Here is a 13,815-nt window from a genome sequence, read left to right as displayed (position 1 = left end):
AGAGCATGTATGGTCCCTTTATATAAAGGGAAAGGGGACAAAAGAGACTGTAAAAATTATAGAGGAATGAGTTTACTGAGTATACCAGGAAAAGTGTACAGTAGGGTTATAATTGAAAGAATTAGAGGCAAGACAGAATGTAGGATTGCGGATGAGCAAGAAGGTTTCAGAGAGGGTAGGGGATGTGTAGATCAAGTGTTTACATTGAAGCATATATGTGAACAGTATTTAGATAAAGGTAGGGAAGTTTTTATTGCATTTATGGATTTAGAAAAGGCATATGATAGTGGATAGAGGAGCAATGTGGCAGATGTTGCAAGTATGTGGAATAGGTGGTAAGTTATTAAATGCTGTAAAGAGTTTTTATGAGGATAGTGAGGCTCAGGTTAGGGTGTGTAGAAGAGAGGGAGACTACGTCCCGGTAAAAGTAGGTCTTAGACAGGGATGTGTAATGTCACCATGGTTGTTTAATATATTTATAGATGGGGTTGTAAAGGAAGTAAATGCTAGGGTGTTCAGGAGAGGGGTGAGATTAAATTTTGGGGAATCAAATTCAAAATGGGAATTGACACAGTTACTTTTTGCTGATGATACTGTGCTTATGGGAGACTCTAAAGAAAAATTGCAAAGGTTAGTGGATGAGTTTGGGAATGTGTGTAAAGGTAGAAAGTTGAAAGTGAACATAGAAAAGAGTAAGGTGATGAGGGTGTCAAATGATTTAGATAATGAAAAATTTGATATCAAATTGGGGAGGAGGAGTATGGAAGAAGTGAATGTTTTCAGATACTTGGGAGTTGACGTGTCGGCGGATGGATTTATGAAGGATGAGGTTAATCATAGAATTGATGAGGGAAAAAAGGTGAGTGGTGCGTTGAGGTATATGCGGAGTCAAAAAACGTTATCTATGGAGGCAAAGAAGGGAATGTATGAAAGTATAGTAGTACCAACACTCTTATATGGGTGTGAAGCTTGGGTGGTAAATGCAGCAGTGAGGAGACGGTTGGAGGCAGTGGAGATGTCCTGTTTAAGGGCAATGTGTACTTGGAAAGCATATAAATCTATAGGGGAAGGAAGGCGGGGTAGGGGTCGTCCTCGAAAGGGTTGGAGAGAGGGGGTAAAGGAGGTTTTGTGGGCAAGGGGCTTGGACTTCCAGCAAGCGTGCGTGAGCGTGTTAGATAGGAGTGAATGGAGACGAATGGTACTTGGGACCTGACGATCTGTTGGAGTGTGAGCAGGGTAATATTTAGTGAAGGGATTCAGGGAAACCGGTTATTTTCATATAGTCGGACTTGAGTCCTGGAAATGGGAAGTACAATGCCTGCACTTTAAGAACATAAGAAAGGAGGAACGCTGCAGGAGGCCTGCTGGCCCATACTAGGCAGGTCCTTTACAATTCATCCCACTAACAAAACATTTGCCCAACCCAATTTTCAATGCCACCCAAGAAATAAGCTCTGATGTGAAAGTCCCACTCAAATCCAACCCCTCCCACTCATGTACTTATCCAACCTAGATTTGAAACTACCCAAAGTCCCAGCCTCAATAACCCAACTAGGTAGACTGTTCCACTCATCAACTACCCTATTTCCAAACCAATACTTTCCTATGTCCTTTCTAAATCTAAACTTATCTAATTTAAATCCATTACTGCGGGTTCTCTCTTGGAGAGACATCCTCAAGACCTTATTAATATCCCCTTTATTAATACCTATCTTCCACTTATACACTTCGATCAGGTCTCCCCTCATTCTTCGTCTAACAAGTGAATGTAACTTAAGAGTCTTCAATCTTTCTTCATAAGGAAGATTTCTAATGCTATGTATTAATTTAGTCATCCTACGCTGAATGTTTTCTAACGAATTTATGTCCATTTTGTAATACGGAGACCAGAACTGAGCTGCATAATCTAGGTGAGGCCTTACTAATGATGTATAAAGCTGCAGTATGACCTCTGGACTTCTGTTGCTTACACTTCTTGATATAAATCCCAGTAATCTATTTGCCTTATTACGTACGCTTAGGCATTGCTGTCTTGGTTTAAGGTTGCTGCTCACCATAACCCCCAAGTCCTTTTCGCAATCTGTATGGCTAAGTTCTACATCATTTAACTTATAAGTACTAGGGTTATGGGCACTCCCAAGCTTCAGAACCTTGCATTTATCTACATTGAACTGCATCTGCCACTTTTCTGACCAAGAATAGAGTTTGTTTAAATCCTCCTGAAGTTCCATAACATCTACGTTTGAATCAATTATCCTACCTATCTTTGTGTCATCGGCGAATTTGCTCATATCACTAGTAATTCCCTCATCAAGATCATTGATATATATTATAAACAACAACGGGCCCAAGACTGATCCCTGTGGAACGCCACTTGTTACAGATCCCCACTCGGACTTAACCCCATTTATGGACACTCTCTGCTTCCTGTCAGTGAGCCATGACTCGATCCACGAGAGCACTTTTCCCCCAATGCCATGAGCTGCCACTTTCTTTAACAGTCTATGGTGCGGAACTCTATCAAAAGCCTTACTAAAATCTAAGTAAATAATATCAAATTCTTTATTGTGGTCAACAGCCTCAAAAGCTTTACTGAAGAAAGTTAATAAATTAGTTAGACAAGACCGGCCTCTTGTGAATCCATGCTGAGTATCATTAATCAAGCTATGCTTATCGAGATGGCTTCTTATAATCTCAGCTATAATTGACTCTAGTAATTTGCCTACAATTGAGGTCAGGCTTATTGGGCGGTAATTTGACGGTAACGACTTGTCCCCTGTTTTAAAAATAGGAATTACATTAGCCATCTTCCACATATCAGACACTACACCTGTTTGAAGAGATAAATTAAAAATATTAGTTAATGGTTCACAGAGTTCCATTTTGCATTCCTTAAGAACCCTTGAAAAAACCTCATCAGGACCCGGCGACTTATTTTGCTTCAGTCTGTCTATCTGCTTCACAACCATCTCACTAGTGACTGTGATGTTACATAATTTATCTTCTTCTGATCCACTATAAAAATTAATTACTGGAATATTGTTAGTGTCTTCCTGTGTAAAAACTGAGAGAAAATAATTATTTAAAATCAAGCACATTTCATTCTCTTTGTCAGTAAGGTGCCCATAGTTATTTTTAAGGGGACCTATCTTATCTCTAACTTTTGTTCTATAGACCTGGAAAAAACTTTTTGGGTTAGTTTTAGAATCCCTAGCAACTTTAATTTCATAGTCCCTTTTAGCTTTTCTTATCCCCTTTTTAATGTCCCTCTTAATGTCAATATACTGATTCATAAGATGACCCTCACCTCTTTTGATACGCCTATAAATTCCTTTCTTATGCCCTAGTAGATATTTGAACCTATTATTCATCCATTTTGGGTCATTTCTATTTGATCTAATTTCTTTATATGGGATAAACGCTCTTTGAGCAGCATGTATAGTGTTCAGAAAACTGTCATATTGATAGCTCTCTTCGTTACCCCAGTCAACAGATGATAAGTGTTCTCTAAGCCCATCGTAATCTGCTAAGCGAAAATCTGGGACTGTTACTGAGTTATCGCTACTATCGTACTTCCATTCAATGCTAAATGTAATTGATTTGTGGTCGCTAGCACCCAGTTCCTCTGAAATTTCTAAATTATTAACAAGGGATTCATTGTTTGCCATAACTAAGTCAAGCAGGTTATTTCCCCTTGTAGGTTCTGTCACAAACTGCTTCAAAAAACAATCCTGAAATACTTCTAAGAAGTCGTATGATTCTAAATTCCCAGTCAAGAAATTCCAATCAACATGACTAAAGTTAAAGTCTCCTAGAATTACTACATTATCGTGCCTTGTGGCCTTAACAATTTCCTCCCATAGTAGTTTCCCTTGGTCCCTATCTAAGTTTGGGGGACGGTATATCACTCCTAAAATCAGTTTTTCATGCCCCTCTGAAAATTCTATCCAAACAGACTCTGTATGTGTTACTTCAGACTTAATACCCGTTTTTATGCAACAGTTCAAGCGATCTCGGACATACAATGCCACCCCACCCCCCTTCCCAATACTTCTATCTTCTTGGAACAATTTAAAACCCTGAATATGACATTCCGCAGGCATGTCCCGACTTTTTGAATTAAACCACGTCTCAGTTAAGGCAAATACATCAATGTTACCTGCACTAGCAACTAATCTCAACTCGTCCATCTTATTCCTAGCACTACGGCAATTAGCATAATAAACATTGAAAGACTCTCCTTTCTCTTTACCCTTCCTGCTCATTTCTATTTTTCTACTAAACCTATTACTGTCCTTATCACCCAAGGTCCCTGGCTTTTCAATATCTACCTCGTTCTTATTATTACTAGTTCCCCTAGAACTCGTAATATTACTACACTGGGACTTCACTGTTTTCCTGCCAAAACCCATACCACTAACTACTCCTAGTTTAAAGTCCTAACTGCTCCCTCCACTGCAGTTGCCAGTGCTCCCACCCCACACCTAGATAAGTGAACCCCATCCCTGGCATACATGTCATTTCTGCCATAGAAGAGGTCCCAGTTGTCAATGAATGTTACCGCATTTTCCTTACAGTATTTGTCCAGCCAGCAATTGACACCAATTGCCCTGGACAACCATTCACTTCCAACTCCCCTCCTTGGCAAAATACCACATATGAGAGGGTTCCCACCCTTACTCCTAATTATTTCTATTGCTGACCTATACCTGCTAATCAGGTCTTCACTCCTACGTCTGCCAACATCGTTGCCTCCAGCACTGAGACAGATAATAGGATTACTCCCATTACCTCTCATGATGTCATCCAGACGGCTAACAATATCCTCCATCCCAGCCCCAGGAAAGCAAACTCTCTGTCTCCTACTCCTGTCCTTCAAGCAGAACGCCCTATCCATATACCTTACTTGGCTATCCCCAACAACAACAATATTCGTACCTTCCTTGGTGTCGTTCGTCGTGACGTTCCCAGTAGTCGACTCACATTCGTCGGGTAGCACTGAGAATGTATTAGATGTTTCCACAACAGTTTCCACGGCAGTCTCTTTCTTCTTCATCGTTTCTACCTTTCCATTCGTCTTCTTGATCGTCAACTTCTTTCCCTGCTGTCCAGCCACTGACCAGTTTCCCTTCTTGACCTGAGGACTCAAAACAGGAGGACTACTACGAATCTTTTTGTTTTCCTCGGTCAGTCGCCGAATTTCCATATTCGCCATCCTCAATTCTTCCTTAAGCTGTTGGTAAAGTTGCTCGATGGAGGGCATCTTGCTTCAATTCTAGAGAGCGCGCAAACAGGTCTTCACAGAGCCAAGTACACGTCAACACTGCGCAAAAGCCAACTCAATCAGGAGCTACTGCGCAGCACGTCCACACGGCCCAACAGCGATGCGAATCTTTATATGTGTATGCTTCTAAACTGTTGTATTCTGAGCACCTCTGCAAAAACAGTGATAATGTGCGAGTGTGGTGAAAGTGTTGAATGATGATGAAAGTATTTTGTTTTTGGGGATTTTCTTTCTTTTTTGGGTCACCCTGCCTCGGTGGGAGACGGCCGACTTGTTGAAAAAAAAAAAATTAGTCAGAGGGGTGAAGAGGGGTTGTTGAGGTGGTTTGGTCGTTTAGAGAGAATATATCAACGTAGAATGACATGGAGAGCATGTAAATCTGTAGGGGAAGGAAGGTGGGATAGGGTCTTCCTTGAAAAGGTTGGAGGGAGAGGATAAAGGAGGTTTTGTGGATGAGGGGCTTGGACTTCCAGCAAGCGTGCATGAGCGTGTTAGATAGGAGTGAATGGAGACGAATGGTATTTGGGACCTAATGAGCTGTTGGAGTGTGACCAGGGTAATATTTAGTGAAGGGATTTAGGGAAACTCAGTTATTTTTATATATCCGGACTTGAGTCCTGGAAATGGGAAGTACAATGCCTGCACTTTAAAGGAGGGGTTTCGGGTATTGGCAGTTTGGAGGGATATGCTGTTTATCTTTATATGTTTATGCTTCTTAAACTGTTGTATTCTGAGCACCTCTGCAAAAACAGTGATTATGTATAAGTGAGGTGAAAGTGTTGAATGATGATGAAAGTATTTTCTTTTTGGGGATTTTCTTATTTTTTGGGTCACCCTGCCTCGGTGGGAGACGGCCGTCTTGTTAAGAAAGAAAAAGAGAGAAACTTTTGTTTTTCTTTCTGGCCACCATACCTCGGTGGGATGTGGCCAGTTTGTTGAAAGAATTAGTTTATGATCAATTATGAATTTATTTTAATATGCAAGAGTGTACAAAATCTATGTAGTATACTTTATACATAAGTGAGAACCTGGTCATTTACCATATTCTTTCTGCAGGTGTGACTTCACTCTTAGCCTTGGTTGCTCGAGAACGTGATGAAGACACCCCAAAGCTAAATCTTCTTCTTTGTGAAGCATTTGTTGCTGTGTACCTAAGTCTTCTAATACACGGTTTAGTAGCAAGCGATGCCTATGTTCTGTACCGTCTTGTTGCTCGCCCAATAACAGAAAAAGACTGGGCAACACTCTTTGGAGGGGGCGTTAAAAAGCAGCTCAAAGTTATCACCAATGTTTTACCTGTAAGTTGATGTTTGACCTGGAAATTCAGGGAAAATTCAGGGGATGCAAATGTCATGATGAATAATTATTATCATTCCTGACATCTTGTCATTTTTGATACAGTGATGTAATTTTCCCTAGAAAACTTAGCTCTTTAACTGCTATGTTGACAATATGATAAATAAAGTGGTTAAGATAGGCAGTGTGTAATGGGATGTATCATTTAATTGAGAAACTATTTTGTTTAGAGTCAAAGCTCTGTGGAGAGAGAAGGCACTGGTGGGGCTTCAGTAAGTGGAGAAAGAATTTTGTCTACAATATCAAACCTTCATAAGACTCGCATAAAGTTCAACATGAAACTTTTGGGTCAGTTGGGTTTCCAAGACCCACGTGGCTTCTCTAGTGATGGGGAAACCAAGCCAGCGTACAGGGAGCAGTTCTTGCCTCCTGAAATGTCCATTGTGTCACTCCTCATGAAGAAGGTAGGTACTGGCTCTTATCTTTTTTTGTATGTGAATGATAGACTCTGTAAAATGCATTAAAAATTCTGCTTGTACTGTACTCCATCATTATCCATGCAAGTCATGTTTGCAAGTGCACCAATTTTTGTGTTGCTCACTGTTTGTTAATTGTTTTATGACCAGCTGTCTGTGGCTTGGCTCACAGATCTGTCCTGTGCACTACATTATGGCATTGGCTTCTGTCTATAGTATTTAGCCTTATATATTTAGTGCTTTCAATAAATGACAGAATTTTCTAACAAGTCTATACAGTGGACCCCCGGTTAACGATATTTTTTCATTCCAGAAGTATGTTCAGGTGCCAGTACTGACCGAATTTGTTCCCATAAGGAATATTGTGAGGTAGATTAGTCCATTTCAGACCCCCAAACATACATGTACAAACACACTTACATAAATACACTTACATAATTGGTCGCATTGGGAGGTGATCGTTAAGCGGGGGTCCACTGTACTTGTCTTCATTCTCAATATTGGTGATTCTCGGAATCATAATACTCGGCCTTATAATATTGTCAGGAATGAGTTTGTGTGTTCAGTATTATCTGCATTATCCTCCTCTGTGGAAGATTTTGCATTATTTTATCCGTGTTCATTTATAGTCATTGACTTACTTTATTAAATAGTCTTTATGTTAAAAGTTTTAAGGGTCAGTACTTACTTATGTTAACTCCTTGTCGACTTCACATATAAAGCTAAGTTTCATGGCCCATGTTTGAAACATAATGTTATAAAGATAGTATTGGAGGGAGAGGTTTATTGATGTTAAAAAAATTAAATCCTATTAAAATGATGCAATCAAAGGGAAGACTTATCATCAGGGGTCCCTTCAAGGGGGTCCCTTCAAGGGGGTCCCTTCAAGGTGGTCCCTTCAAGGTGGTCCCTTCAAGGGGGCCCCTTCAAGGGGGTTCCTTCAAGGGGGTCCCTTCAAAGGGGGGTTCCTTCAAGGCAGAACCTTGGTGTTGATGAAGAGCTCTTGAATAAAGCAGTCAAAGTTATCCTTTTCTTCCTTGGCGCAAGCATCATTATCTCAAATTCCTCAGGTGTTGTATGATCCCTAAAAGTTTAGCACTTCATCCTGACTATAATACAGTAATTGAAACACACATTGTATAAAAATTAGAATATACAGTGTCAGATACGTTAGTAAACAAAGTTCATACCATTTGATACTGGTTTTTATCTATTTTTTTGCAGCCTGCATTGCCAGCTGATTATGAAAACATTGATTATGATTCTTCTGCGAGTGATACTGAAGATGTTGATGTAGATTATGAGGAGGATGAAGATGTTTTCAAGGAGCCCAAGGTAATTATTAATCTACTTGTGTTAGCAGACATTTTAATAAACTTGTCGGCTGTTTTTCCATCAGCACTTGGAAGTTCTTCAACCAGACACAACTTGCAGTGACTGGTAGAGCATCACTTCCATCAGTACTTGGAAGTTCTTCAACCAGACACAACTTGCAGTGACTGGTAGAGCATCACTTCCATCAGCACTTGGAGGTTCTTCAACCAGACACAACTTGCAGTGACTGGTGGAGCATCACTTCCATCAGTACTAGGAAGTTCTTCAACCAGACACAACTTGCAGTGACTGGTGGAGCATCACTTCCATCAGCACTTGGAAGTTCTTCAACCAGACACAACTTGCAGTGACTGGTGGAGCATCACTTCCATCAGTACTTGGAAGTTCTTCAACCAGACACAACTTGCAGTGACTGGTAGAGCATCACTTCCATCAGTACTTGGAAGTTCTTCAACCAGACACAACTTGCAGTGACTGGTGGAGCATCACTTCCATCAGCACTTGGAAGTTCTTCAACCAGACACAACTTGCAGTGACTGGTAGAGCATCACTTCCATCAGTACTTGGAAGTTCTTCAACCAGACACAACTTGCAATGACTGGGGGAGCATCACTGTCCCTAAGCTTTTTTCTGTATGAGCATAAGGCCAAAAGACATTTTTTCTTAAATTGGTAATCTTTTTTTTTTTTTTTTTTTATCACACTGGCCGATTCCCACCAAGGCAGGGTGGCCCGAAAAAGAAAATCTTTCACCATCATTCACTCCATCACTGTCTTGCCAGAAGGGTGCTTTACACTACAGTTTTTAAACTGCAACATTAACACCCCTCCTTCAGAGTGCAGGCACTGTACTTCCCATCTCCAGGACTCAAGTCCGGCCTGCCGGTTTCCCTGAACCCCTTCATAAATGTTACTTTGCTCACACTCCAACAGCACGTCAAGTATTAAAAACCATTTGTCTCCATTCACTCCTATCAAACACGCTCATGCATACTTGCTGGAAGTCCAAGCCCCTCGCACACAAAACCTCCTTTACCCCCTCTCTCCAACCTTTCCTAGGCCGACCCCTACCCCGCCTTCCTTCCACTACAGACTGATACACTCTTGAAGTCATTCTGTTTCGCTCCATTCTCTCTACATGTCCGAACCACCTCAACAACCCTTCCTCAGCCCTCTGGACAACAGTTTTGGTAATCCCGCACCTCCTCCTAACTTCCAAACTACGAATTCTCTGCATTATATTCACACCACACATTGCCCTCAGACATGACATCTCCACTGCCTCCAGCCTTCTCCTCGCTGCAACATTCATCACCCATGCTTCACACCCATATAAGAGCGTTGGTAAAACTATACTCTCATACATTCCCCTCTTTGCCTCCAAGGACAAAGTTCTTTGTCTCCACAGACTCCTAAGTGCACCACTCAGTCTTTTTCCCTCATCAATTCTATGATTCACCTCATCTTTCATAGACCCATCCGCTGACACGTCCACTCCCAAATATCTGAATACCTTCACCTCCTCCATACTCTCTCCCTCCAGTCTGATATTCAATCTTTCATCACCTAATCTTTTTGTTATCCTCATAACCTTACTCTTTCCTGTATTCACCTTTAATTTTCTTCTTTTGCACACCCTACCAAATTCATCCACCAATCTCTGCAACTTCTCTTCAGAATCTCCCAAGAGCACAGTGTCATCAGCAAAGAGCAGCTGTGACAACTCCCACTTTGTGTGTGATTCTTTATCTTTTAACTCCACGCCTCTTGTCAAGACCCTCGCATTTACTTCTCTTACAACCCCATCTATAAATATATTAAACAATCACGGTGACATCACACATCCTTGTCTAAGGCCTACTTTTACTGGGAAATAATTTCCCTCTTTCCTACATACTCTAACTTGAGCCTCACTATCCTCGTAAAAACTCTTCACTGCTTTCAGTAACCTACCTCCTACACCATACACTTGCAACATCTCCCACATTGCCCCCCTATCCACCCTGTCATACGCCTTTTCCAAATCCATAAATGCCACAAAGACCTCTTTAGCCTTATCTAAATACTGTTCACTTATATGTTTCACTGTAAACACCTGGTCCACACACCCCCTACCTTTCCTAAAGCCTCCTTGTTCATCTGCTATCCTATTCTCCGTCTTACTCTTAATTCTTTCAATAATAACTCTATCATACACTTTACCAGGTATACTCAGCAGACTTATCCCCCTATAATTTTTGCACTCTCTTTTATCCCCTTTGCCTTTATACAAAGGAACTATGCATGCTCTCTGCCAATCCCTAGGTACCTTACCCTCTTCCATACATTTATTAAATAATTGCACCAACCACTCCAAAACTATATCCCCACCTGCTTTTAACATTTCTATCTTTATCCCATCAATCCCGGCTGCCTTACCCCCTTCCATTTTACCTACTGCCTCACGAACTTCCCCCACACTCACAACTGGCTCTTCCTCACTCCTACAAGATGTTATTCCTCCTTGCCCTATACACGAAATCACAGCTTCCCTATCTTCATCAACATTTAACAATTCCTCAAAATATTCCCTCCATCTTCCCAATACCTCTAACTCTCCATTTAATAACTCTCCTCTCCTATTTTTAACTGACAAATCCATTTGTTCTCTAGGCTTTCTTAACTTGTTAATCTCACTCCAAAACTTTTTCTTATTTTCAACAAAATTTGTTGATAACATCTCACCCACTCTCTCATTTGCTCTCTTTTTACATTGCTTCACCACTCTCTTAACCTCTCTCTTTTTCTCCGTATACTCTTCCCTCCTTGCATCACTTCTACTTTGTAAAAACTTCTCATATGCTAACTTTTTCTCCCTTACTACTCTCTTTACATCATCATTCCACCAATCGCTCCTCTTCCCTCCCGCACCCACTTTCCTGTAACCACAAACTTCTGCTGAACACTCTAACACTACATTTTTAAACCTACCCCATACCTCTTCGACCCCATTGCCTATGCTCTCATTAGCCCATCTATCCTCCAATAGCTGTTTATATCTTACCCTAACTGCCTCCTCTTTTAGTTTATAAACCTTCACCTCTCTCTTCCCTGATGCTTCTATTCTCCTTGTATTCCATCTACCTTTTACTCTCAGTGTAGCTACAACTAGAAAGTGATCTGATATATCTGTGGCCCCTCTATAAACATGTACATCCTGAAGTCTACTCAACAGTCTTTTATCTACCAATACATAATCCAACAAACTACTGTCATTTCGCCCTACATCATATCTTGTATACTTATTTATCCTCTTTTTCTTAAAATATGTATTACCTATAACTAAACCCCTTTCTATACAAAGTTCAATCAAAGGGCTCCCATTATCATTTACACCTGGCACCCCAAACTTACCTACCACACCCTCTCTAAAAGTTTCTCCTACTTTAGCATTCAGGTCCCCTACCACAATTACTCTCTCACTTGGTTCAAAGGCTCCTATACATTCACTTAACATCTCCCAAAATCTCTCTCTCTCCTCTGCATTCCTCTCTTCTCCAGGTGCATACACGCTTATTATGACCCACTTCTCGCATCCAACCTTTACTTTAATCCACATTCTTGAATTTACACATTCATATTCTCTTTTCTCCTTCCATAACTGATCATTTAACATTACTGCTACCCCTTCCTTTGCTCTAACTCTCTCAGATACTCCAGATTTAATCCCATTTATTTCCCCCCACTGAAACTCTCCTACCCCCTTCAGCTTTTATTTCGCTTAGGGCACATTTAAGCATCCCAGTTTTATAAAGTTTTTCTTCTTCTCTTTTTTAGTAAGTATCTACAGGAGAAGGGGTTACTAGCCCATTGCTCCCGGCATTTTAGTCGCCTCATACGACACGCATGGCTTACGGAGGAAAGATTCTTTTCCACTTCCCCATGGACAATAGAAGAAATAAAGAAGAACAAGAGCTATTTAGAAAAAGGAGAAAAACCTAGATGTATGTATATATATATGCATGTGCATGTCTGTGAAGTGTGACCAAAGTGTAAGTAGGAGTAGCAAGATATCCCTGTTATCTAGCGTGTTTATGAGACAGAAAAAGAAACCAGCAATCCTAACATCATGCAAAACAGTTACAGGTTTCTGTTTCACAGTCATCTGGCAGGACGGTAGTACTTCCCTGGGTGGTTGCTGTCTACCAACCTACTACCTATTGGTAATCTATCCATATCAAATTAGTTTTCATTTATCATACCCACTCTCTTCTTTTAAGTGATCATCAAATGCATGGATGCAGAGCCTTGAATGTGTTCCAAGCTATACTTCATTATAAGTCAGTCATTCATGGTGATACTTGCAAGTGATGGAAAACAAATGAGCACAGTAGAGATGGAATAAATTTACAAAAAGTAACTGCTCTTATTGCCTCTTTCTGATTACTTATATGAAAGTACATCTTGAGTGTTTAGTTTACATTGTAATTTGTTTTTTCCAGTGGTTGTAGCATATAATATCTCATTCTTGATGTTTGTCACTCTGTGGAAAATTCCTCATATTATTCTTTCTTTTATATATTATCATTTTTATAAGTTTACAATAGAGGTCTCTTGTCAGTCTTATTGAGGGTTATACAGTGATCAGTATCTAAGTTCTTGTATACTTTCAATATCTTAAATATGGTTATGTCTACTCGTTTCCACCCATTTGCAATGTCTGGACATTTTGTTTATTTTTCATTTATTTACTGTTTAAGTATAGACACCAGACTATAGTTACACATTGATAATTTGGTATAACATATATTGTTTAGGGGTTGTTGAGGTGGTTTGGTTATTTAGAGAGGATGGAGTAAAATAGGGTGACTTGGAGGGTATGTAAATCTGTAGTGGAGGGGAGAAGGGGTAGGGGTCATCCTAGGAAAGGATGGAGGGAGGGGGTAAAAGAGGTTTTGTGTGCAGGGGGTTTGAACATACAGCAGGTATGTGTGAGTGTGTTAGGAGTGGAGACAAATGGATTTTTGGACCTGATGAGCTGTTGGAGTGTGAGCAGGGTAATATTTTGTGGAGTGATTTAGGGAAACCTGAAGGTGGGAAGTACAGTGCCTTCATTTTAAAGGAGGGGTTTGGGATAGTTGCTGTTTGGAGTGACATCTGAACTGTTGTATCTGTGTGCCTCTGCAAAGAGTGATTGTGTGAATGATGTGAAAGTGTTTCTCTTTTTGGGTCACCCTATCTCAGTGGGAGACGACCAGCATGTTAAAAAAAATATATATTGTTTAATGGCAAGAATTTTTATACTGTTAAATTCATGTAATTTTAAAGGTAGTAGGTTGGTAGACAGCAACTGCTCAGGGAGGTACTACCGTCCTGTGGTAGTAGGTTGGTAGACAGCAACTGCTCAGGGAGGTACTACCGTCCTGTGGTAGTAGGTTGGTAGACA

The 13,815-nt window shown here is 40.5% G+C and overlaps 1 protein-coding gene across 10 annotated transcripts in view; it reads left to right on the top strand.

Moving 5' to 3' along the window:
• Rbcn-3A (rabconnectin-3 alpha) overlaps positions 1-13,815 on the top strand; it is a 237,540-nt gene that overhangs the window by 144,536 nt on the left and 79,189 nt on the right. For all 10 annotated transcript variants that reach the window (XM_070098327.1, XM_070098328.1, XM_070098325.1 and 7 more), the window contains 3 exons: positions 6,341-6,582; positions 6,811-7,044; positions 8,281-8,391. In XM_070098327.1, the coding sequence (XP_069954428.1) occupies positions 6,341-6,582; positions 6,811-7,044; positions 8,281-8,391 (587 nt within the window). The remainder of the gene's footprint in view (positions 1-6,340; positions 6,583-6,810; positions 7,045-8,280; positions 8,392-13,815) is intronic.

Source organism: Cherax quadricarinatus, chromosome 62 (genome assembly GCF_038502225.1).
Source record: "Cherax quadricarinatus isolate ZL_2023a chromosome 62, ASM3850222v1, whole genome shotgun sequence".
Classification (NCBI taxonomy): Eukaryota; Metazoa; Arthropoda; class Malacostraca; order Decapoda; family Parastacidae; genus Cherax; species Cherax quadricarinatus.
The sequence above is the reverse complement of the archived record's forward strand: the minus strand, read 5'-3'. Positions and strand labels throughout refer to the sequence as shown.